At 36.9% G+C, this 22381-nt stretch overlaps 7 protein-coding genes across 8 annotated transcripts; 3 read left to right on the top strand and 4 right to left on the bottom strand.

Annotated features, from left to right (window-relative positions):
* Nucleotides 1-1622: 1622 nt before the first annotated feature.
* Nucleotides 1623-3314, bottom strand: LOC129794720 (gastrula zinc finger protein XlCGF46.1-like). Of its 2 annotated transcripts, none has more exons than XM_055835573.1 (4): nt 3001-3314; nt 2505-2896; nt 2282-2444; nt 1623-2210 (listed from the first exon to the last, which is right to left on the bottom strand). In XM_055835573.1, exons 1-4 carry the CDS (start codon nt 3138-3140, stop codon nt 1643-1645), a joined length of 1263 nt encoding a protein of 420 aa, XP_055691548.1. In that variant the 5' UTR covers nt 3141-3314; the 3' UTR covers nt 1623-1642. The 2 variants fall into 2 exon arrangements, with proteins under 2 accessions (XP_055691548.1, XP_055691550.1); XM_055835575.1 differs by having other exon boundaries at nt 2505-2884; nt 3001-3254.
* Nucleotides 3315-3350: 36 nt separating this feature from the next.
* Nucleotides 3351-6548, top strand: LOC129794704 (zinc finger protein 799-like). Its single transcript, XM_055835551.1, has 5 exons — nt 3351-3462; nt 3528-4231; nt 5332-5434; nt 5507-5630; nt 5690-6548. Exons 1-5 carry the CDS (start codon nt 3386-3388, stop codon nt 6224-6226), a joined length of 1545 nt encoding a protein of 514 aa, XP_055691526.1. The 5' UTR covers nt 3351-3385; the 3' UTR covers nt 6227-6548.
* LOC129794697 (oocyte zinc finger protein XlCOF6-like) lies at nt 6535-9495 on the bottom strand. The gene is made up of 4 exons (XM_055835542.1): nt 8349-9495; nt 7385-8280; nt 7150-7318; nt 6535-7082 (listed from the first exon to the last, which is right to left on the bottom strand). Exons 1-4 carry the CDS (start codon nt 8504-8506, stop codon nt 6566-6568), a joined length of 1740 nt encoding a protein of 579 aa, XP_055691517.1. The 5' UTR covers nt 8507-9495; the 3' UTR covers nt 6535-6565.
* Nucleotides 9496-10273: 778 nt separating this feature from the next.
* Nucleotides 10274-21500, top strand: LOC129795231 (zinc finger protein 845-like). The gene is made up of 9 exons (XM_055836318.1): nt 10274-10869; nt 10992-11384; nt 11456-11841; nt 11925-12474; nt 18297-19236; nt 19764-19894; nt 19973-20667; nt 20738-20840; nt 21112-21500. Exons 1-9 carry the CDS (start codon nt 10784-10786, stop codon nt 21479-21481), a joined length of 3654 nt encoding a protein of 1217 aa, XP_055692293.1. The 5' UTR covers nt 10274-10783; the 3' UTR covers nt 21482-21500.
* On the bottom strand, nt 12666-15802 carry LOC129794708 (zinc finger protein 878-like). Its single transcript, XM_055835556.1, has 5 exons — nt 15672-15802; nt 14876-15603; nt 14691-14793; nt 13905-14076; nt 12666-13520 (listed from the first exon to the last, which is right to left on the bottom strand). Exons 1-5 carry the CDS (start codon nt 15752-15754, stop codon nt 13092-13094), a joined length of 1515 nt encoding a protein of 504 aa, XP_055691531.1. The 5' UTR covers nt 15755-15802; the 3' UTR covers nt 12666-13091.
* Nucleotides 16460-18036, bottom strand: LOC129794724 (zinc finger protein 814-like). Its single transcript, XM_055835578.1, has 2 exons — nt 17855-18036; nt 16460-17640 (listed from the first exon to the last, which is right to left on the bottom strand). The coding sequence occupies exons 1-2, from the start codon at nt 17941-17943 to the stop codon at nt 16485-16487; spliced, it is 1245 nt and encodes a 414-aa protein (XP_055691553.1). The 5' UTR covers nt 17944-18036; the 3' UTR covers nt 16460-16484.
* Nucleotides 18040-19568, top strand: LOC129794722 (uncharacterized). The gene is made up of 2 exons (XM_055835576.1): nt 18040-18231; nt 18297-19568. Exons 1-2 carry the CDS (start codon nt 18173-18175, stop codon nt 19498-19500), a joined length of 1263 nt encoding a protein of 420 aa, XP_055691551.1. The 5' UTR covers nt 18040-18172; the 3' UTR covers nt 19501-19568.
* Nucleotides 21501-22381: the final 881 nt, after the last annotated feature.

Genomic DNA, 22381 nt, shown 5'->3' with positions numbered 1-22381 from the left:
AAAATTAAAAGAATTAATAACGTTCAAAATCGAATTTACAGTTATTTTACGAAGATTTTTTTAAAATTTCAAAATGGCGATTCTTTTTGTGATGGTGATAGAAGGTTTTTTATTCAGCTGTAAAAAGAAATTTTATCAAAATGGCTGCTTTTTTGAATCGCAAAACTTGAAGGATTATTTTTCAAAAAGCTTTTAGGAAGTTTAGAATGTTCTAAATCTCATCTAATTTTTTGTCTCTCTTTCTCTCGTATTGTTTCATTATACTCTCGACAGCCATTATTGTTAACGATATTTTTAAGGTTATCACTCTATGAGCAGGTTAACATTCGCTGGATTATCAGGAATCACTGGTTAGTCAAAGTGCTATATAAGACAAAAACATAAGAAATAATTTTTATTGTAAAATATCGGGTACTTTGAGAAGAAATCATATTTAATATTGGACAGAGTCTGCATAAGACGCAAAAATAAGAATTTTAGAACCTTTTAAGCCATTTTAAGGCTTTCAAGTCAATTTCTTTTTTTTTTTACTTCAATAATCTTGATCTTGATTAATCTTGAATTTCGCTAATTTTAGGAAAATAGAAGAAATTATTTAACGTTGTTTGAATAGGGGAATCTGGGGTAATTCGGTGAATTTTTGGGAGATAATTTTTCCTGAGTTCCATGGAAATATTTGAGATTTCCTATGAGAACTATCTTATAGGAAATTTTCCGGGCTACAACTTTGTCTGAGACGATTTTTCTCTATCTCAATGGGAAAATGCTTTTTCAGGCCATTTTCCAAACCCTTCCAAATTTGCCTGTTCCAAACATCCTGGGGTAAAACGGTTAATTGCGTTTTTCGTTCGCTAATCTTAATTTAATGAAATTATTTTAGCAAGGCACTATAATATCTATTGAGAATGAGAGATTTGTGTATCAATTAAAACTTTTTTTCAATAAAAAAGAAATACAAAAAATTTAAAAAAACGTTAAATTTAAGAAATTGTCTTTTTTTATTTTTTTTTAGTTTATAAAAATTGGTAATAGTAAGTGATTAAACATCCCAAATTGTATATAATAGTTATACTAATTGAGGGAAATTATTCTTTCAAAAATTTAAAAAGTTATTTAAAAAAAAACACCAAATTCACCATTTTGCCCCAAGCGGTACTTTTTTTTTTACTATCAGTGTTATACGGGAAAACTCGGAAATTTTTTTTCGCAAAATTCAGATTATATTCGTGTTTAGCAATAGTTAGTCTGTCTAAAAATGCATTTGGATCAAAAATATTGCAGAGAATTTCGCCAAAACTTAATTTTTAGTTGAGAGGTCAGAGTAACTTTGGGGTTCGAAAAATTTGTTTTTCAAATAAAATCCAAAATATTGGATCAATTATTATGAAACTTTCTAGGCTTAGGCAGGGGTAGGAAGTGCAACTACTGACGAAATTAGACAGATTAGCTCTCACTGCTTCTTGAGTTATTAATTTTTTTTTCAAATTCACCATTTTACCCCAGTTACCCCTACCTGATGAAGGTGGGAAAGGGCTTACGATACGTCCCATTGTCAAACAAATTCTTCGTTCTAATCAACATTTTTTTTAAATCTTAAAACCGTTAAAAAAAAAGATTTGGAGTAATTCAAAGAAAATTTTTTTTATTGAAATTCAGTTTTAATCTCAATTGAAGGTTCCTCTTTGATGACTCTAGTCTGAATCTCAACTAACAAGTTCTCTTGAACGTCTTCAGGGTCTTCTGTTCCTTCTGTTTTAATTTCCCGCTGCAATGTTGCCATTTGAGGCACTTGAGACTCCTCATCCTTTTCAACTTTTATTCCCGGAAAATCCCCATGAATGAGCTTCATGTGCTTCTCCAGGTGCTCTGCATCGAAGAAGAATAAATTGCAAAACCAACAGGTTAAATTGAGCTTCATCTGCATGCCTTCTTCATGCCTCTTCTCATGCTTTATGAGGTTTTTCTTTTGCTTTAAAGTATCACCGCAGTATCTGCATTTCAGGACTGCAGCCACGTGCTTCTTCTTGTGCCGCGTCAGTTCGATATTCAAGCGAAATTTCTCACAACAGATCTCACATTGAAAGGGTTGTTGGTCATTTTTGTGTGTTGGCAGGTGCCGAATCAAATCCTTTCGTTCCCGGTATTTGTTGCTGCAGTACGGGCAGAGGAAGGTTGTAATCTCCCCATTGGGGTTCTTCTTTTCCGGAAATCTTGAATCAAGACAAAGAATATGAAGAATTAGGATCTAAAGAAAAGAAAAAAGAGCATCCTTCCCGCTTACATGTGAACCTTCTGGAGATGAATTTTTATGTCATTCTTGTCTTGGAATTTCCTCCCACAGTGAGCACATTCAAATGGAAGCTCCAGCGGATGGGTTGCAGCGTGTTTTTTGAGGAATTTCAAATTGACAAAAACTTTCTTGCAAATGGTACACGCCAGAGGACCTAAATTGAAGGAATTCTTAGGTAAAAGAAATCTCTCATGAAGAATCAAAGATTCATTACCTATACCGTCAAGATTCATCGGTAGTCCCGGATGATACTTCCGGATGTGAAGTTTTAGGTATTTTCTCCCCAAGATTTTAGGGCAGTAGTAGCAGATGTGGCTATTTATGTGCTGGAGTTTGTGTTGTGCCAGTTTTTCTTCATCTTCAAACTTTTTGGAGCACATTGGGCAGATGAAGAGTTGTCCTACTTGGTCGTTTTGATGGGCAGCAATGTGATCATTTAGTGATTGTTGCCATTTGAATTGCTTGGGGCATTTGGGGCACTGAAGGGTCTGTTCCCTGTGAACCAGTTGATGACGCTTCAGGGTTGTCATGTCGTTGAATTTCTTCCTGCAGATCTTACAGGATAGAGCACTATCCTTGCTCTTTGGGATTTTCCTGCATTTGGTACTATTTTAGGCATAAAAATGCATAAAGTCCTTTTTATTTTCATTAAAAAACACATTTTCCTGCATTTGGCACTATTTCTGATGTCCACAGAATCTCTGTCTTACCTGGAATGAATAGATGATCCTTTTCCTTCTGAACTTGATGACTGTTTTGATTCAATTCTGGTATTTGATGGCTTCCTATCCTGGTAGTCTCCGTCTTCTCCATCAGATGTTAAATCTATCACATTCTTACCTGTTGCCATATTTTATTGGAGCTATTTCAGGAAGTTTATTGGTATGACTGGCTTTGTCTTTACCGCTCCGGAAGTCCTCAAGAAGTTGTTCGATACAGACACTCGTCGAATTCGTATAACTCGTATAACAGTCACACACAGTGCTAGCTCAAATTGATTCGTACTCCAGTACTGCTGCCTGCTGCTTCCTGCTTACAGGATTAAGGATTCCACAAAATAAAAAGGATTTTGGCTGTTAAATTAGTTGTGAAAAAATGAAGAAAATTGACCCAAAATACAGAGAACTAAATCATCTCTTTGACATCATTGATAATCCCGATGAGGACACCGAGTAAGTTGGTTCTTGTTCCCAACTTTCAACAATCATTAATCCTTTTCTTTGTACCTTTTCTGTAGACTTGTCGTTCCCACGGAGGAAGACATCAATAGCCAGGAATTCCCATCAACGCAAAAGGGGTATCTGTGCAGAATTTGCTTCTCAACCTTCACATCTTTTACCCTCCTGAATGATCACACAACAACAACTCACTTCACTGAACCCAAATTCCACTGTCGCATCTGCATGCACTCCGTTGCAGCGGAGAGTGACCTCAATGAGCATCTTGTTGAAGCCCACGCATCGGATTCCTTCACTAACTGCCCGTACTGCCAGAAGAACTTCACGGTGTTCAGCATTGAATTCGAACGACATCTCCGGAATCACAATTTGTACCAAAATCAAGTTACCCGCTATGGCTTCCGGAATACCCACAGGATGTTCTACATTTGCCCCAATTGCTGGATGCTCTTCTGGCACAGAGAACAGTACACGCAGCACATGACCTTCCATTCCCTCCCCGAGGGAAGTGATTGCGAACTCTGTGGGCGGAAGTGTGGGACGGAAATGGAGTTAAAGACTCACATGGAGAAGGTTCATAAATCAACAAAAGGTCAGAAGCGTGTGGCACTCCCATGTCTACCGAGTAGTACACGCATGAAGGCAGAGGAACAAGTTGGAAGCATAACAAGTTGTCCCTACTGCAATATGAAGATCTCTCACACGATGTCCTTTGATAGTCATCTCAGATTCTTCCACAGAGGAATACCAGCTAAGATTCCAAGTAAGATTATTAATATTTTAACGGTTTTGTTTTGCATTTGACACCTTTGGTACGTTTATTTGACATTTTGGTGATGTTTTATCCCCTTCATCAGGCTAAAAGAATGAGGGATTGTTCATTTTTAATTTATTTTGAAAGTTAATTTTAAAATTTCAAGTTAAATCGAAATGAAAGATCTTTTTATTGAGAAAAAAAGGAAATAATTTAAATTTTAACTAATAAAATGAATTATTAAACTGATCAAAAGAATGTTTTACTGACCAAAAGAATATTTTAACAACCAAGAGAATTTTTTACGGATCAAATGAATTATTAAACTGATCAAGAGAATATTTTACTGATTAAACGAAATTTTTTAACTGATCAAAAGAATATTTTGACAATTAAGAGACTATTTACTGATTAAATGAATAATTTACTGTTCAACAAATTGATTAAATAATTAACGAATTAATTGATCAATTAAATATTTTCTTATGAACAAACTGATTAAACGAATATTTTATTAATTCAAAAAATATTTAACTGTTCGAATATTTTATGAATTAAAGAAGTTTTACATGATCAAGGAATTATGTATTTTTGAAAATTCAAGCTACGATGAAAATTATTGTTTTATCAGTAAAATAATCATTTAAGAAATTTTTCATTTGATCAGTTAAATATTCATTTAAATGTTTTGAAATATTCTTTTAATCATTTTAATTAAATAGAATTTTTTTTTCTTCGTAAAGTGTTCATTTAATCAGTAAAACAGATGTTTGATCACTGAAATATTTTCGTTTGATCAGTAAAATGCCCTCTTGATCAATTAAATGTGTTTGATCAGCTAATTATTTGACAATTTAATAAAATATTTGGTCAATCATTACAATTATTTCTTTCTTTGTTATAATTCAAAAGTTTCTTTTTTTCGATTGAAAAAGAATTATATTGTCCTGTTACGCTTGAAACTATTTATTTTTTCACTTCTCACTAAATCTTTCATTACCTGATGAAGATGATAAACATTCCCGAAATGTCAAAAATACAATAAAAAATAAAGAAAAGATTAAAAAGATTAAAAACGAAGCATAAATCCATTCAAATTGTTTTTGCAGATGGTCAAATTAAGTGCACAGTTTGCAAGAAAGTTTTCTCTGATCTCAAAGCATTGCTTGGGCACGTTAAGTATTATGAGGTCAACGGAAATACGCATGGAAGGTAAAAAAAACGGTCTAATCTTCTCACAAAGACGTTCTCTTCTGAGAATTAATTTGCACGTTTACCTTTCAGGCCAAAGGGGAAGCAAACTTTTACCAAATGTTCAGCCTGTTCTAAGAGTTCTAAGCCTCATCTAGCAGCATTGAAAAATACTAAAATTACAGCCAAAACAAAGTGCACCTGTGGCCTTAAAAAGGTAAGTGATAACACTCAAAATTTGATTTTTTTTTAACCAGAGTTCTTTACAAATTCCAGGGCAAAGTGATGTTTTATAAATTCAATTGCAACTCCAAGGAAGCAGTAGAATGCCCAATTTGCAAGAAAACTGTTAAGGAGCTAAGGTGGCTGTATGTTCATCTTGATGTCTTCCACAAGAACTTCCTGTTTGTCTGTCGAATTTGCAATCACAGCACTGAGGAAATTGAGAGTTTGAAGAAGCACGTTGAATGGCATAGAAATGATGAAGATTTCAGAAAAGAATCATCATTGCAAGAGGATGAACACATGCAAGAAGACAAGATTGTGAAGCAAGAGATAAAGGAAGAGAAAGTTGATGATGCTGAATCGGAAAATTTCATGACATCCATGGACATTTCAGAAGAACAAATTAGCCAAAATCAGGTTGAATTTTTCAAAGCTGAAGAGAAAGTTAGCCAGGATGTGAAGGAAGAGCAAAAAGTTGAGACTAACGAAAAGGGCTTGGACCATCTAGACGTTAAGATAAAAGAGGAACAAGATGTGGAAATCAAGGAAGAGCCTGAAGAAATTAATTCTTTAACTGAAAAAATTTAAGCAGAAGTGATAAACTATATAAAAAAAAATAATACTTTAAATTAGATCGAAAATATTCGGCTAAAACTCGTATAATTTTCAGAATTTTTTGACATTTCACAAAGTCGTCGATAGAACTGAGGCGAGTGGACCTCCATTAATCATTTCAAGTATTAAGATCAGTCCAGAATACTGACCACTATACTACCGAGGAAAATTGATTCAAAGATGGAAAGTTCTCAGCAATTTCAGTACTTTAGTTAACTAATTTCAGTTCCAGATTAATCGTCAACAGTTTGTTCCTTTTTGAACGAATTAAAACAACAAACTTTTAACCTCAAAATATTATATTTGGAGTTTCTAATCGACTCCTTCGAGCCCATTTATAGCTTCTTCCGCTTCTTCTTTGTATTCGAAACATTCAACTTTTATAAATTCCGGATTTACATCCACATTAACCACCTCTGTGGGCAGAACTTCATTGTTATCCTCATCCTGGGACTCTGGGGACTTGTCATTTTGCTCTGTGTCTGCATGACGTTGCTCTATGTGCTTCCTGAGGAAGCCTGACTTCTTGAATTCCTTCCTACAGTGCGGACATTTTATTTTCTTCTCTTTTGATGATTTTTCCTTCAATTTGTTTGATTTCTTTTGATTTTCTGATTCCTCTAACGCGGTTGTTTTCCTCTTATTCCTATGAACGATCATATGCCTTCCCAGATAGAATTTATGATTAAACTTCCGGAAGCAGATTTTGCATTCAACTGGCTCATCAACACCATGACAGGCACGATGAAGTTGAAAACTCTGCTGTCCTTTGCAGATTTTACTGCATTCCGGACAATGGTAGACTTTCTTTGATTTCTTCCTGGCAAATCTAGAAAAGAGAGGAAGCTTATTTCAGAGGTCCTTCATATGGTGGGAGGTGAATCCTTTAGGCTTACTCTGAATGTGTTTGGCGAATGTGGCGTCTAATGCGGAGCTTATCGTAGAATTTATCTCCACAAATTGCACATTCAAATGGTTTATCATCTTCGTGCATTTTCACGTGCTCCTTGAGGTCTTCTAAATCCCTACAGATCAACTGGCAGAGGGTACAAGAAAGGGGACCATCTAAAAGGAAGAAATTCGTTTTTTAAGTTGTTGTTGATTGTAGATTTCCACGTGATTTGGTCTTGCCTGTGATATCCAGAGGAATTCCCCGATGAATCCCAACCATGTGACTCCTGTACAGTGGTCTACTGCGGAATGCTCGATCGCAGAGTTTGCACGGAATGGACTTTTCCATATGCCTTGCCCGATGGATTGTTAGGTCTCGTGCCCTCCGGAAGGCTTTCTTGCACACCTCACAGACAAAGGGGCGCTCATCGCTGTGCGTACGAAGGTGCATCTTGATGTAGCTCTCAAGTTTGAATGTTTTCGGGCACATGGGGCACTTGAAGGCCTTCTCATTGGTGTGGGAGGCAAGATGATTCCGGTAGTTGCACATATCCCATAACGTCTTCCCGCATTCTGTGCAAACAAGTGGCTTCCGGCCCTTTCGACGTACCTCCATAACGGACTTCCCTTCGTGTACGCGCATTATGTGCATCTTTAGATGCTGACTCTGTGTGTAGCGCATCCCACACAACTCACAGCCGTACTTTTTCACATCTGAATGCCTGTTGCTGTGCAATCGCAGGTACTCAGCGGATTTGAAGGATTTCCCGCAAATTTGGCAAATTTGGGGCTCCCCTTTTGCATGAACCCTCTTCACATGTTGCCCCAGACGAATGTCATCTGCAAAGGCTTTGGGGCATTCGGGGCATTGGAAATTGAGCTCTGTAGCATGGGATGCCATGTGATATCTAACATGGTAACTCCTGCCGAAGGTTTTCTCACAAATTGGGCATTTGTGGGTGAGTTTCTTCTCTTTTTTTGATGCTCCATCTTCTTCTTTCTTTTCGTTCTCTTCCTTTTTATCACCTTCATTTGCTTCAGTTTCATTTTTATTATTTTCTTTTTCCTTATCATCATTATTCAGTTCAGAACTTCCAGGATCTTCGGGTGAAGCTAAATCATCATTTGATGAGAATCTAAAGGACATACAGAGTAGAAAATTTAGAAGTTTTTGGTAATAGGAATAAAGGGAGTAGATCCTTACCCACTGACATCCTCGGAATCTGAAGAGATTTCAATCTTAATTGTAGGCTCTGTGTAGGGTTCACCACAAATAAAGATTTGACTTGGTTCCGGTGGTTGGGGTTCTTGAACAGCCCGTGGCCGTACAGGAGGTACAGTATTTGACCAATAAGGATTCATTAAGAGTCCTTAATCATTTATTCAGGAATCTATTTTATCAATCAAAAATTATCCAGAACTTCCTATAGGAAGGAATTTCAATAAATCCCAGAAAATTATGATTCCTTTATAAAAAAAATCTTTTTTAACCAATAAAATTATTTATTTTATTAATCATTACTTCAGTCTCAATTTAATAATTTTAATTTTCAATAAATATTGCCACAAACGCAAATGAAAACTTCTTCCAGGAAATCTCTGGCTGAACCTAAAACTTTCGACGATTATCTTTCTCTTTTATGACAATTAGACGAGATTAGACAAGAAGTTTAGACGTAAGTAAAAGAAGTTAGACAAGAAAGTTCGACTATATCCGCATTAGATATATGGCGGTATTCTAAGATAAATATAAAGATCAAAATAAAGAAAAAAACCAAGATTTGGTATTCTACTTTAAAATTCCAAGAAATTTTCAGGATAATCTTGGAAATTCAAAATATTTCTAGATTTGGTATTCTAAGATAGAGATTTACGGTCGAACCATAACCTAAAAATCTTGTTTCTTCATACAACTTCCAAGACTTTTAGTATTCTGAGATACGAATCAAAATCAAAATAAAGATTTACAAAATGAGTTGTCAAAAGAGGCTTGGATAAAAATATTCCAAGATTCTGTATTCTACGATAGAGATTTACGGTCTTATTATAACGTAAAATGTCTTGGATTTATGTGAAATTCCAAGACGGTTTTGGGGTCCTTTGAAAAATTGGTTTTTAAATGAGGTAAAGGCAATGTAAATTCAGTATGGGAAATATGAAAACTCTTGTACAAATATGGGATGCAGATGCAAAATAACGGGTTTTTGCCGGAATTGTGTTCACTCCATCTTGCTAATGATAGAGTGACCTCCGGGTTGTACCAGGATTGTCAAATCTTGGACAAATACGGGATGTTGGTGCAAATTTTTTTTGTTTTTCACTGGAATTGTGGTCACTTCTCCTATGTAATGGTGGAGTGACCTCCGGATTGGGGATCTCATCCCCGGATTGTCACATCCTGGACAATCCTGGGATGTTGGTGCAATTTTTAAATTTTTTTCCAGGATTAGTGGTCACTTCTCCTTTGTAATGATAAAGTGACCTCCAGATTGGGGATCTCATCCCAGGATTGTCACATCCTGGACAATCCTGAATTGCTGGTGCAAAATTGTGGGTTTTTCGCCGGAATTGTGGTCACTCCTGATTGGTAATGATGGAGTGACCTCCAGATTGAGGCTCTCATCCCAGGATTATCAAGTCCTGGACAATTAGGGGATGCTGGTGCAAAATTGTGGGTTTTTCGACGGATTTATGGTCACTTCCTATTAGTAATGTTGGAGTGACCACTACTCTGGCGAAAAAACCACAATTTTGCACCAGCATTCCCTAATTGTCCAGGGCGTGATAGTTCTGGGATGAAATCCCTAGTCCGGAGGTCACTTTATCATTACCAATGAGAAGTGACCACAATTCCGGTGAAAAACAAACATTTTTGCACCAGCATCCCAGGATTTTCCAGGATGTGACAATCCGGGGATGAGATGCCCAATCCGGAGATCACTTTATCATTACCAATGAGAAGTGACCACTAATCCTGGAAAAAAATTTAAAAATTGCCCCAGAATCCCAGGATTGTCCAGGATATGACAATCCTGGGATGAGATCCTTAATCCGGAGATCACTCCATCAATAGCAAGAAGAAGTGACCATGATTCCTAAGAAAAACTCAAAATTTTGCAGCAGCATACCCCCCCCCCCCCCAGTTACCGCCAAATTATCATAATCTGGAGGCAGAAAGCACCTCTCCGACAATATTCATTCCATTCCCGGAGCAATAATGCCTGGGAATAATAGCCGAGATTATACAATCAGGGCTCCTGGATGTAATAGCAATAGGGATGAAATTCCCATGAAGTGTTTAAATTTCGTTCAATTGTCATCCGAGAGCGAACGAGAAAGCGCAATAGAAAAATTTAATGCGTTAGAAAGAGATATCGCTAAAGTTTTCTTGGCGCGAAGCTGAAACCAAGAAACTGACAAGTAGGATAACGCAAATTTTGATTTTACTTTCCTGGATAATTCGTCGTAAAGTAGAATACCGACAGTCTTGGTCTTTATTTTGATTTTTATCTTGATCTTGAAAGGTGTCTCTATCCTAGAATACCACCCATAGTTTCCTTTTTCTTGGATTTTCTGGACTTTTCCCAGGATATTCTGGGATTTTCTTGGAAGAAGTCAATCTCTATAAGTTGTGAGAAAATGGAAATAAAGAACGAAGTGAAATATTCATCCCTTGATATCCTTGATAAGAAGTACCCCATCAAAGAAGAAGAAATTGACGTAGAGTAAGTTCATCTCCACTTACCAAATTCTTCCTTACTTAAGAAAACTTCTAATAGTTAACACATTTTCTTTCTTATTAGAATTATTTATTTAATAGATAATTTACATCATTCACACCCCACAGTGACACCCGGGATGAATCCCAAGAGGTAGTCCAGTTTGTCATAACAGAGGTTAAGGCAAAAGGAAGCTACGCTTGTCCACTGTGTGAGAAGACTTGCACTAGATCGGATAATTTGAAGGCTCACATGATTGTTCATGGGGCTGAAAGGACTTTTACGTGTCCCGAATGCGGTAAAGGATTCCCAACAAAGGGTCGATTGGATGCCCATCAAATTATCCATGTTGATGAATCCATCCCGTGTTTGCTGTGCAAGAAGTCCTTTAAGAGTGCCAGGCATCTTAAGTTCCACATGCAACGGCACACAGGAGAGAAGAAGCATGAATGTGAGATCTGTGGGAAGAAATTCTCCGATAGTAGTCACAAAAGGCGACATCTGACACAGATTCACTATGGGTAAGGCTAGGCTAGGTCTGAAGCCTGTTGGTAGAACTTACTAACAACAGTAACCCCTTGCAATGTTGTAGGTGGAAGCCAAAAGAAGATTCTCAGATAAAATTCACCTGTGAGCAGTGCGGAAAGGCCGTGCTAACTAAGACCTCACTAGAGAGGCACATGTTAGTACGTCATAGTACAGCTAGGGACCTAAAATGTCCCCAATGCCCAAAAACGTTTAAACTCAATTACGCCCTAAAGGAGCACATGGTGGTCCATAGTGACCAAAAACCATTCTCCTGCCAAGTTTGCAAGAAGAAATTCAAAAGGAAGTCTCACTGCCTTAGGCACTGCGATAAGCACAATACTGGGGGGCCTAAGGAGTGCTCCTACTGTGTTAAATCCTTCAAGCACACAGACAGCCTCAGGGCTCACTTTTCGCAACAACATCGAGGTCTACCAATGACCATCATAAAAGGTATTAGAAGTTTTAGTTCCTAAGTCTTCTGTCTAGTCAGTCTTATCTGCTAACAAACTTAGTAAATTCTTCCTAAAAAACAGATGGCCCAACAGCATGTACGGTTTGCCTACAGAGCTTCCAAACGTTAGATCTCCTAAAGGATCACATCAGGATTCATGCCAGGGAGAAAAAATCCTTCCATTGCCGCTACTGCGGAAAGGATATAGTACACAAATCCAGCTATGAAAGACACTTAACTACCCATCGTAAGAAAGCACCATACAAATGTGCTCACTGTTTGAAGAAGTTCAAACGGAAGGATACAATAGTGAAGCATGTGAAGATTCACACGAAGAATCGACCAACATACAAATGTCGTACCTGTGGGGCTTTGCTGAAGCACAAAAAGACCCTTCGGGAGCACGATCGGAAGCACAAGATGAGAAATGAAGCAGCAACGGAGAAGGAGGAATGTGAAAGGAATAAACAAGACAGTCCTGTTGCAGTTAACTCTGCCGATGATGTTACAAAGATAAAAACTGAATTTGATGGCCTTGATGATCATCAAGGACAACTTTGGAGTGAAATTGAAATATCAGGAACGATGAAGATTGAACTAAGGGAATGTTTTGTTAAAATTGAAAGGATGGAGTAAAAGATGGAGAAGGTGTTGAACGTCTAACAACAAGAAAGGATACATATAAGAAAAATGAAAAGACAAGAATTTTTGGAGTTACTCATAAAAGTAGAGAACGATTAATTAAGAGAATATTATACCGACTACAATTAGAGGATGACATCATACCAACTCAGCACAACAGAGTAGTAAAGGTCCTGAGTTCGGGTTATTCATTAGAATTTATTATAAAATGTATAAATAAAGATAAGAAGCTTTGTTTTCTGTAAAAACTAAAGGCTGTTTTCATAGTAAATGTGACTAAAGAGGATGTTTGATTTTGTATTATGTATCCTTGTTAACAACTACGTGTAGTCTGCACTAAGGCGTAAAGAAAGTTAACCTAACTACGACAAAATATCGGACGTATAGGTAAATTTCTTACCTTTCCAAATCTGGTAAATTTTTGAAAATCGGTTGATTACAATCGAAGATATAGCCACCTGAAATTTGCCTTCAAAAATACGTCATTTTTGCTTGCCGGAAACTCTTTGATGGTAGTGTAGTGCAGGGAAAAAAAACGGGCTTTGACAATTCCTAATGCAGTCAAGGGAAAAATCTAGCTAGATCATTAAAAACTCCTTTTTTGTTTTTAAAAGAAATAATCAATTTCTTCTTTGATCTCTATCACACTGATTTGCTCGTTTTTCTCAATTTTCGCCTCCTGGGGCTCCTGTTTAATCATCACATCCGGTTCTTCCTTCACTCCTACGTCCACCAAATCCTTTTCGGTCTCCATAGAAATATTCAGATATTCTCCATCAATTTTTTGAACGTTTTTCTTAACTACATGCGGTTGCAGGAACTCCTCTACATCTCTGTGCTCATCTTCATGTCCTTCGAGACTGTCAATGCTACGCGCTTCAAATCCACATATTTTGCAAATGATACAAAATACTTTATGAAAATTCTCAATGTGCACGTAGAGCCATTTCTTCTCCTTCACCACTACATTACACAGGGGGCATGTTGATCCACCTTCCTCCTTTGATGCAAAGTTGTAGTATCCGATGCTTTTATTCTAAAATTTAAAAAAAAATCGTTAGGAGGATATTTTTTGTCAATTGACCTGATGAAAGTGGAAAAAACCTCCGAAATGTCACTAAATTTCTATATTTTGTTTTCTTTTCTGACGATAAGGATTCGTTTTTCAAGGCTTCCTGTGTTCGTCAGAGGAAATTCCCACTAACCCAAGGAAAAGCAGCAATTAAAGCCAAAGCTTTCGGCCCTAATAGCGGGTCTTCAGTGGTTAGAAATGACAAGCAAGACCACTGAAGAAGATCCGCTATTAGGGTCGAAAGCTATGGTTTTAATTGCTGCTTTTCCTTGGGTGAGCGGGGATTTCCTCTGACGATCATCGGAAGCCTTGAAAAACTAAAATTCTATATTTAGTAAGGACACATACCATTCTTTTCTTGACCCGTTTTTCCTTAATCCTGTGCGACCATGTATGTTGCTCCTGAACCTCTTTTGAATCGAATATTGCTCCACAAATTATGCATTTGAACTCCTTCTTTGCTGCTAAAGAGTTTGCAGGCTTTCCATGGGAATTTTCATTGTTTTCCCGATTTTCCACGCTAAAATAATTAATTGTTATTAATCCTATGTAAAGAGCTAAGTGGTACAGTTGGTAGAGTGTTCGCTGTTGGACATTTATTGTCTTAGGTTCGAATCCTCTCATTGATTTTTTTTTCTTTGGCTCTTGCCTTACAATCAACGAACAGCGATAACAAAAAATAATAATTTTCACCTTGACAACCACATTTTCTTGTATTTCCCGGATTTTCCTCATTTTATCTCACAAAAAATGCATAAAAAAGTGCTTTTGGGCAATTTATTCTCCCTAAAAACAACCTCTAAATGCATTAATTGCGATAAAGTGAAGTGTATTTGTGAAAAGGAAATAAATCAGACTGATAACACTGATAACGACGTGAAAGGATGGTCTTACTGCGAAGCAAGTATCTCTGTCCAACCTGTTTGTTTATTTAGCATTTTTATTCTATTTTTAATAAATTTTAAAGGGTTCTAAGGTTCTCTATTTCTGCGAAAAGTTTTAATTTGCAGTAGGACAGATTTTTGTAATTTTCTTTTGGATTTTGGGTTTCTTTATCAAAGGTTTAACTGTATTTCTTAATATTTTACTTTCTTTAGTTGAATTTTAAAACTTTTCCTACACTTTCCTACTTACTTGTTCCGCATACTTTCCAGCATTTTAAAATGATTTTCATGCTTCTGTAGGGATGTTAAATCGATTAAACTTCTGGCGTATGTTCTTGTGGAAACAGGACGATCTAGAAAAATTGAATTTTCTCGTAAAATAAATCTTAAAGTTGCTGAAGAAATTTAATTTAATTTAATTTAAAAGAAACTCACGGGAGTTCTTAAGAAATTCTCTGTGATAGATGCGAATATGACCCTTAAGAGCATCCCTTCCCAACATTTTTGCACTGCAATACTGACAATGCTGCTCCTTCGGCTCCTCGCTTTGGGTATCATCCTGCTGCACCTCCTGTGCACCCTTTCTGTGCATTCCTTCGATATTTTGCATCACCCTGCCTTTGTGCTTCTGCACCAGATGCCGATGAAATTCATCTTCAGTTTCGAAATTTCTCTCACAGTATGGGCAATTGTAGTCCGAGAATTCTACTTGCTTAACCACCTTCTTTGTGTGGTGGGCAAAGTGATGTGTCTGGAGGTTGGAAGGATGCCAAAAAATCTTCCCACACTCATTGCAAATGTACAGCATTCGCTGTAAATTCCGCAATCCCATCTCCTTCATCTGCTCCTGGTACTCTTTGTGTGTCAGGAGGTGTTCTTCGTAGGATCTGTGCTGGAGGATACTGAATCCCTCCCTACAGTAGGGGCAGAAGATACAGGGATCGGCTGAATGGGTTTTCAGGTGATCCCTCAGCAGGGGTGTGAAGGATTTTGCATTCTTGAGGCAAATGCGACAATGGAATTTCTTTTCCTGCAAATGATGCATCATGTGGGAGCTGAACAATGCAAATGTATCCAATTGAGTGTTGCAAATCCGACAGAGATATCTCTTATTCCCTTCCAATTCATTGCTGGAAACATTATCCTCGGATATCTTGAAGAATCTGCAAAAAGGGTATCAACAGAATTCATTTTTTGGTCGTGAGAAGAGAGAATTTGTTTTAATTTTTACTCTATATTCGTATCGTGATCAGCAAAGATGTCATAAAGGATGTAAAGTTCCTTCTTCAAAATGGGATTTTCCGGATTATCCATTCTTCTGGCTAGTTAGAACTTCTCTAGAATGTTATGATTTTCCCAACACTGCAACAGAATAATTTTTTGTTTGATTTTATTGTACGTCGAAGAAGTTTCTAGTTCACTGTATGCTTACATTTATGAAAATTTAATTTTTCTTAAACCAAAATATATCGTTTTTTGCTACAAGGATGAAACATTTTTTAACCCTTTCGCGTTTTTTGGGTCATATGTACATAGACCCAGATAAAAAAAATCATTTAATTTCCTCTTTTACTGAATTGAATTGATTTTTCAAACTGTAAATGCATGAAATTCACGTGAAAGAGGTAAAAAAAAGACATTTTGCATGAGAATTGTTTTCTGAGAGCATTAATAGAATAAATATCACGACAAAATCAAGACAAAGTCATTATTTGAGTGTAGATACAGAAAAAGGAACATAAAGATATTTTTATATATTTATTTATTTTATTTTATTCATTTCTAATGGCTTTATGGGAAAGCAACATTTAGAAAGGTAAAAAAAATTAAGGCAAACAATGAATTATAAACGAAAAAAGAAATTATTTGACGAAAGAAGTAATTAATTAATTAGCTACGAAAGAACTGAAAAGACCGAGATTTAGATGATTATCCGTCGTAATATTTGAGAAAATCATTTGAAAATGTCGCAATTTAGGCATCAAAGCTTAACTGAATTAATAAACAAAAGAAAACACATTTTTATGATGGATTTTTTAATTCTTCAATCAAATGGTTCTTTCTTTATAAAAACATTGCTTTGGTATTCATTAAAAGATGATTTAATATCCATAATCTCCGTTTTTATGGTTGTTTTTGAAATGTCCAAGGAACTTTCTAAATTTTGATCATCTTCTGGTTCTTTCTTGATGTCCTCAATTTCCATTTTGGTATTGTTTATTTCCATGCTTGTATCATCTCTTACTTCATCAATTTCTTTCTTAATTTTATGTGGTTCAATGAGATCACCAATCAACCGGTCAATTGTTGTGCTAAAGTCTTCTTTGGAATCCGATGAATTGATGTGCTTTTGGCTGTGTTTCATCATGGATTTCTCATTTTTGGCTACATTTCCGCATGTTTTGCAAATATAGAGAAATTCCACGTGACCCATTCGAATGTGACGGCGAAGTTGTCGATTAAGTGTGCAAGTTTCATTGCATACCGCACAAACAATCTTCACGGTCTTAAAACGTTCTGATATGCCATCATCGGAAGTTTTACGAACTTTTTGAGCAAATTTTGGGGGTCTCGATCGTTTGGATCTTTTTAAAAATTCCGCTTTGCAAATATCAAAATGTTCACTGTAATTGCTCTTATTGGCGAATGTTTCGCCACAAATATTACATTTGTATGAATTTTCAGCAATTGTCTTTTTATGCTTGGCGAGCGTTTTTGGAGTCAAGGGCTGCGCTCTAGAGCTTGATAGAGGTTTCGTAGATTCTCTAACGTTCTTTTCTGCTGCCACATGATCTGTAAGTTGGTTCTTGTGCCAGAAAACCTTGCCACATGTCATACAAATGAAGAACATTCTTCCGAGATTTCGAGCTCCCATCATTTCAAGTTGATTTTTGTACTGAAAATGCGTCTTGATGTGACTTTCAAATGGCAAATGATCCAAAATGTTGAAGGACCTGCCGCAGTAGGGGCAACGGATGTAGGGACTGTTTGTGTGTATTTTTTTCGCATGATCTCCCAAGGATTTGATACTTCGGCCAAAAAATAGGCATTTCCGACAGTGATATTTCCTCTCGATAAAATGATGAAGACTGTGGCAGTTTAGTTTATCAAATGTTTCAAATTTTGAATTACAAATTCTACACAGATGGTAGGCTTCTTGAGGAATGTCCGGATGATTATCTCGGGATAAGACGAGATTTCTTTGAAAAAAAAAAAATTAAAAAATTTTTTTTTTGAAATAGATCTTTATTCTTTAGCTTTGATATAAATTTTTAATTTATTTCAATTTTTTTTTAATAATTCTGTAAAAATAATTTCAAAATCGATCGATTACAATAGAGCTTCACCGCATAGACTTAGCTCACGAGTCAACAGTTTGTTATTGAATAGAAAAAATCAAAACATTCAACTTACTCGTAATATTTTGAGAATTCCTCCTCAACGATGTCATAGAGGAAATATTCATTGACTTTTCCATTATCACAGGCATCAGAATTTTCCATTTTCCTTGTTTTATTTCTTAATTTCTTTGAAAAAAATCATAATAAAACAGCTTTGAAATTTTTTGTTTACAAAATTCACGCAAAACTATGGAATTGTCGACGAGTCTTGTTGACTAAACTCGTCGAACTTGTCGATGAGAAGGATTTCCCTCCATTTTCGACAAAATCGTGTTTGCCGGCACACGCGTGTTTTGTTTGAAAAAAAAAAGTGAATATTGGCGATCCAAAGATGAATTCCTGCATTTATTTGAATCCTTCAAATGGGCAGGATGCTGAAGATGCTTCAAAGTAAGGAATGTGTTGATTTTTTCTACAAGTTTGATGGAAATAATTGAATTTATTACGTCGATTAGGACTCGTCGAAGTCTCGGTCGAGGTAATCAAGGGCAGAAAAATGCCTCCTCTGTGACTCCTGTGGTGTCCTTTGAGGAGATTTCACTGCGAGAAATTCGAGACTACATGAGGAATAACAAACAATGCCAGATTTGCGATGAATACTTCACAACAGCACTGAAATTTGCAAATCACATCACGAATCATTTCTACGGAGATGTCTACACGTGCCCAAGATGCTCAAAGGCAGTGCTGTCCAGGAAGTCCCTTCAGGATCATCTAAAACAACATACTACACCACTTTGGCGGGATGTTAATGTGGGCAGAGGGAGCGCTGAGATTATTTCCCGTGGAGGTGTTTCCATTAGAGCAGTTAAGGATGATTCCATTCAAAGAGCTGGAGCAAATCATCATGTAAAGGAGCTTCCAGGAGTTAGGACTCCTCCAATTGTAAGGAATCTTCACTCAAATGGAAATCTTCGAGATGTTAAGAGTCCTTCAACAGTCGGAAGTCTGCCAGTAGCTAAGAAACTTCCGTTAGCCGGAAGTCTTCCTTCAGCCAGAAGCCTTCCAGTAACCAATGGAACTGCCATAGTTAAAGCTAAGCCACAAATCCACAAAAATCTTCCTTTACTGAAGGATGTTTCCATCAAGAGTATTCCATCAACCAAGACAATAAATCCTCCTCCGGATCCGGATGTTTCTATTCAAATGATCTACTTCTGCACCAAATGTGGACTAATGTCAGACAATAAGCAAGAATATGAAGCTCATAGAGTTTCTCATGAAGTCCCTAAACCCCACAAACGAAATCTCATTCCGGATGTCAAGGAGAGCAGTAACAAGAGACTAAACACAGGACAAGGATTACCGGGAATCAATTCTACCCACAGAGCTATTCCCAGGAGTGCTGCACAGACCACAATATATCGTCCGTTCTTTTCATGCCAGTATTGTTCAGTAAAATTGCCCAGTATGCTGATACTGACTCATCACGAGAAATCCCATCGATTTGGAAGATTCTTCGTGTGCCTCACGTGTGGGAATACATTTCAATCAGGTCCAAAACTGCGTCAGCACGTGAATGAGAAGCACAGGATGATGAGTTTGAAGCCTCAAGGATCCCGAATGTCCGGAGAAAGAGAACATTCAGGAATTTTGCGAGATTCAATTCCAGGAGATCGTCAGAAGGGACAAAATGGAACATTTGGGAAGATTCTCTAAGGAAATTATCTAAATTCCTGTAGATTCATTAATTGTAATAAAAAAAAAGTTTATTTTGAAGTTTAAAATCAATGTAAATCCTTTCGGTTTCTGTGAGTTTCAAGGGATTCCGGAAGTCCTAAGAAGTTGAGCAAATGCGCGCGATAGACTCGCCCAAGGCCCAATCTGTCGACCAGTTTACATTACTTTAGACGAGTTTTTTTGTTTGGCTCACTCGAAGAGATTTCCTTGGAGAATTTCCAGGATTTGAAGGATTCCTTTAGAAAATTGACAAGAAAATCTTCCTCAGAATGGGAAATAATAGTGATGAGGATGAGCAGTATGTCCTGTACGAGGTCATTGACGCTGAAAGTGAACAAGAGGAGCTGAAAGTTCCTCAAAAGGATCAAGAGAAGTAAGTCAAACACTCTCTAAATTTTTGATCAGACCAATAAAATCTTCAAATTCCTTCCTTTCTTTTCCGGGAAATCAGCATCCGGAGACAATTGAGGGCAGGAAGAGAGGCTGCCGTTGCAAGAGAAACAACCTTCTGTGAGTTGTGCAAAAGTATCTTCAGGACCCCTTCGGAACTTCGTGATCATTTGCCCATTCACAGGGATGAGAAAATCCTATACTGCCCAATTTGTTCGAAAACATTCCAAAGAAATGATAGGTTAATGCATCACATTGACCTGCACACAAAACCCCCTCCTTGGTCATGTTGGTTCTGCATTAAAACCTTCCCGTACAACCGGAAGGAGAGTCTCATGAAGCACTTGAGCACCCACGATGTGTACCTGCTGGAGAAATCCCAGGAAGGACGTGAGAAGTATCCGGGGCAGGGGCCAAACTTCACTTGTGATCAATGCGAAAGGAAATTCTGGTTCCAGACATCCCTGGAGTGGCATCGGAGGGTCCATCGGAAGCTCCAGGCACTCCAGTGTCCCCTCTGTGGCACAATCCTCAAGGACAGAGCCAACTTAACGAGTCACATTGAGAGTCATGTGCAGAAGAAGCCAAATCAGTGTGAGGTGTGTCGTAGGAATTTTCGCCACGAACACTTCCTGGCCAGGCATCAGGCAAAGCACGTGCGGTGCTTCTACTGTGACAATCAACTAGTTAACGCTACGTCTCTTCGAGAGCACATGCGGTCCCATCACAGGGGGCTTCCTCAGGAACCCACAGCAGGTAGGGGAAGATCTTCCACCAATTCCTTGACCAAGTTGAAATTAATTCTTCAATTTTCCGGGATTTTCAGATGGTCCAGTAAGTTGTACCATATGTGGAAAATCATTTCCAGCTCTTGAAGTTCTTCAGGATCATCTAACTTTGATTGAGGAATCTAACTTACCACATAAAAGGTAAAATTTTGAGAGGATTCCTCCAGGGGCTGTATTCTCTAAGAGTGAAAAACTCCCGTGATAAACTCCCGAAGGCTTTTTGCAAGAGAAAACTGAGGAAAACTTCACGTGAGAATGATCCTTTAAGAAAAATAATGCATCCGTGATAAACTCCCGTAAGATTTTCCCGGTTCAGGAGCTTATCACGGGAGTTTTTCACTCTTACAGAATACATGCGCAGAACGTTCATAAGAGGAGCAGGAAATTGAAAAGAATTCTTCTTTTATTGCAGGATAAGACGACACGCTGAGCGAAAGATTAAGAAATCAGTGTTTGAATGTGCTTTCTGTTCAAAGAAATTCAAAACTCGTGACTACATCATTCAACATTTGCGGATACACCGGAAGAAGAGACCAATGTACCCATGTGGAATCTGTGGGATGAAGTTCATGACACCCTACAGCATCCCCAGGCACATCCGGGCAATCCACATGGGTGAGAAATTCACGCAAAAAAAGGATCAAGCACCAATGAAATTAAGACTAAATCCACAACTCATACTCAAGGATATTAATGAGATTATTGAAAAGAAGGATTCATCACAGGGACATAAAGAAGATGCTGCTGCTGATTGTCAATTTACTGGACTTTTAAATGATTAGACCGATTAAAAATGAATTTTAGCAAAAATCTTAAGTATTTTACTTTTTATCTTAATATAAAACTCTTTAAAAGTGATTTAAAGAATGAATTGAATAAGGAGTAGAAGATCATGAAGAATTAACAGAAAAAATGGTTGCATTTGAATTAACACAGCTTTTGACAATTAATTTATGCAATTCCAACGTTTGACAACTCTTTAAAGTTTGACATTTATTCTTTACCGCCGTTTGACATTTCTCTTCAAACGTTCAACAATTATTCTCAAAATGTTTGACGTTTTTATCGAACGTTAGATGTTTCTTTTCTATTTTAAAAGATTTTTAATTAAAAAATTGTTATATTTCTTCCGTTTGGAATTATTTTTGATGCTTTTTTTTAATAAAATGTTTAACACTTCTTATCAAAATTTAACGTTTATTTTTTTATTAATTAAGCATTAATATAATATTTAATTTCATTTATATTCAAACATTTGATGTTTCTTATTTCTTTTCATTATGTTTCATATCAAACTTTTAACATTTCTTACGTTTGGCTTTCTTCTAACGTTTGACATTTCTTTAATGAACTTGTGACATATTTGTCAAAGGTTCGACGTTTCTTTTAAGCGTGACGATTTTTTCTAAGGGAATCTAATTTATTGATAGCCTGAAAATAATTTCTTTTGCCCTCTAAAAAAAATAATCATCAGGCCTAAATTTTTCTAATACTATAACTAGTTCACTATTATGTTTTCTGAGTTTTTCCTTCTCAAATGAATTTTCGACGATGAAAATTCGGGAAATTCACAAATATTCAGTAAGAGCGATGATGACAGTAGAGAGTTAGTCGTAGCTCAGCCTTGTGCGGGAATGGCTGATGGCTGAAAGTGCTTTAATAGTTAAGTGAATACGAGGGTG

This window comes from Lutzomyia longipalpis, chromosome 4, assembly GCF_024334085.1.
Source record: "Lutzomyia longipalpis isolate SR_M1_2022 chromosome 4, ASM2433408v1".
Classification (NCBI taxonomy): domain Eukaryota; kingdom Metazoa; phylum Arthropoda; class Insecta; order Diptera; family Psychodidae; genus Lutzomyia; species Lutzomyia longipalpis.
The sequence above is the reverse complement of the archived record's forward strand: the minus strand, read 5'-3'. Positions and strand labels throughout refer to the sequence as shown.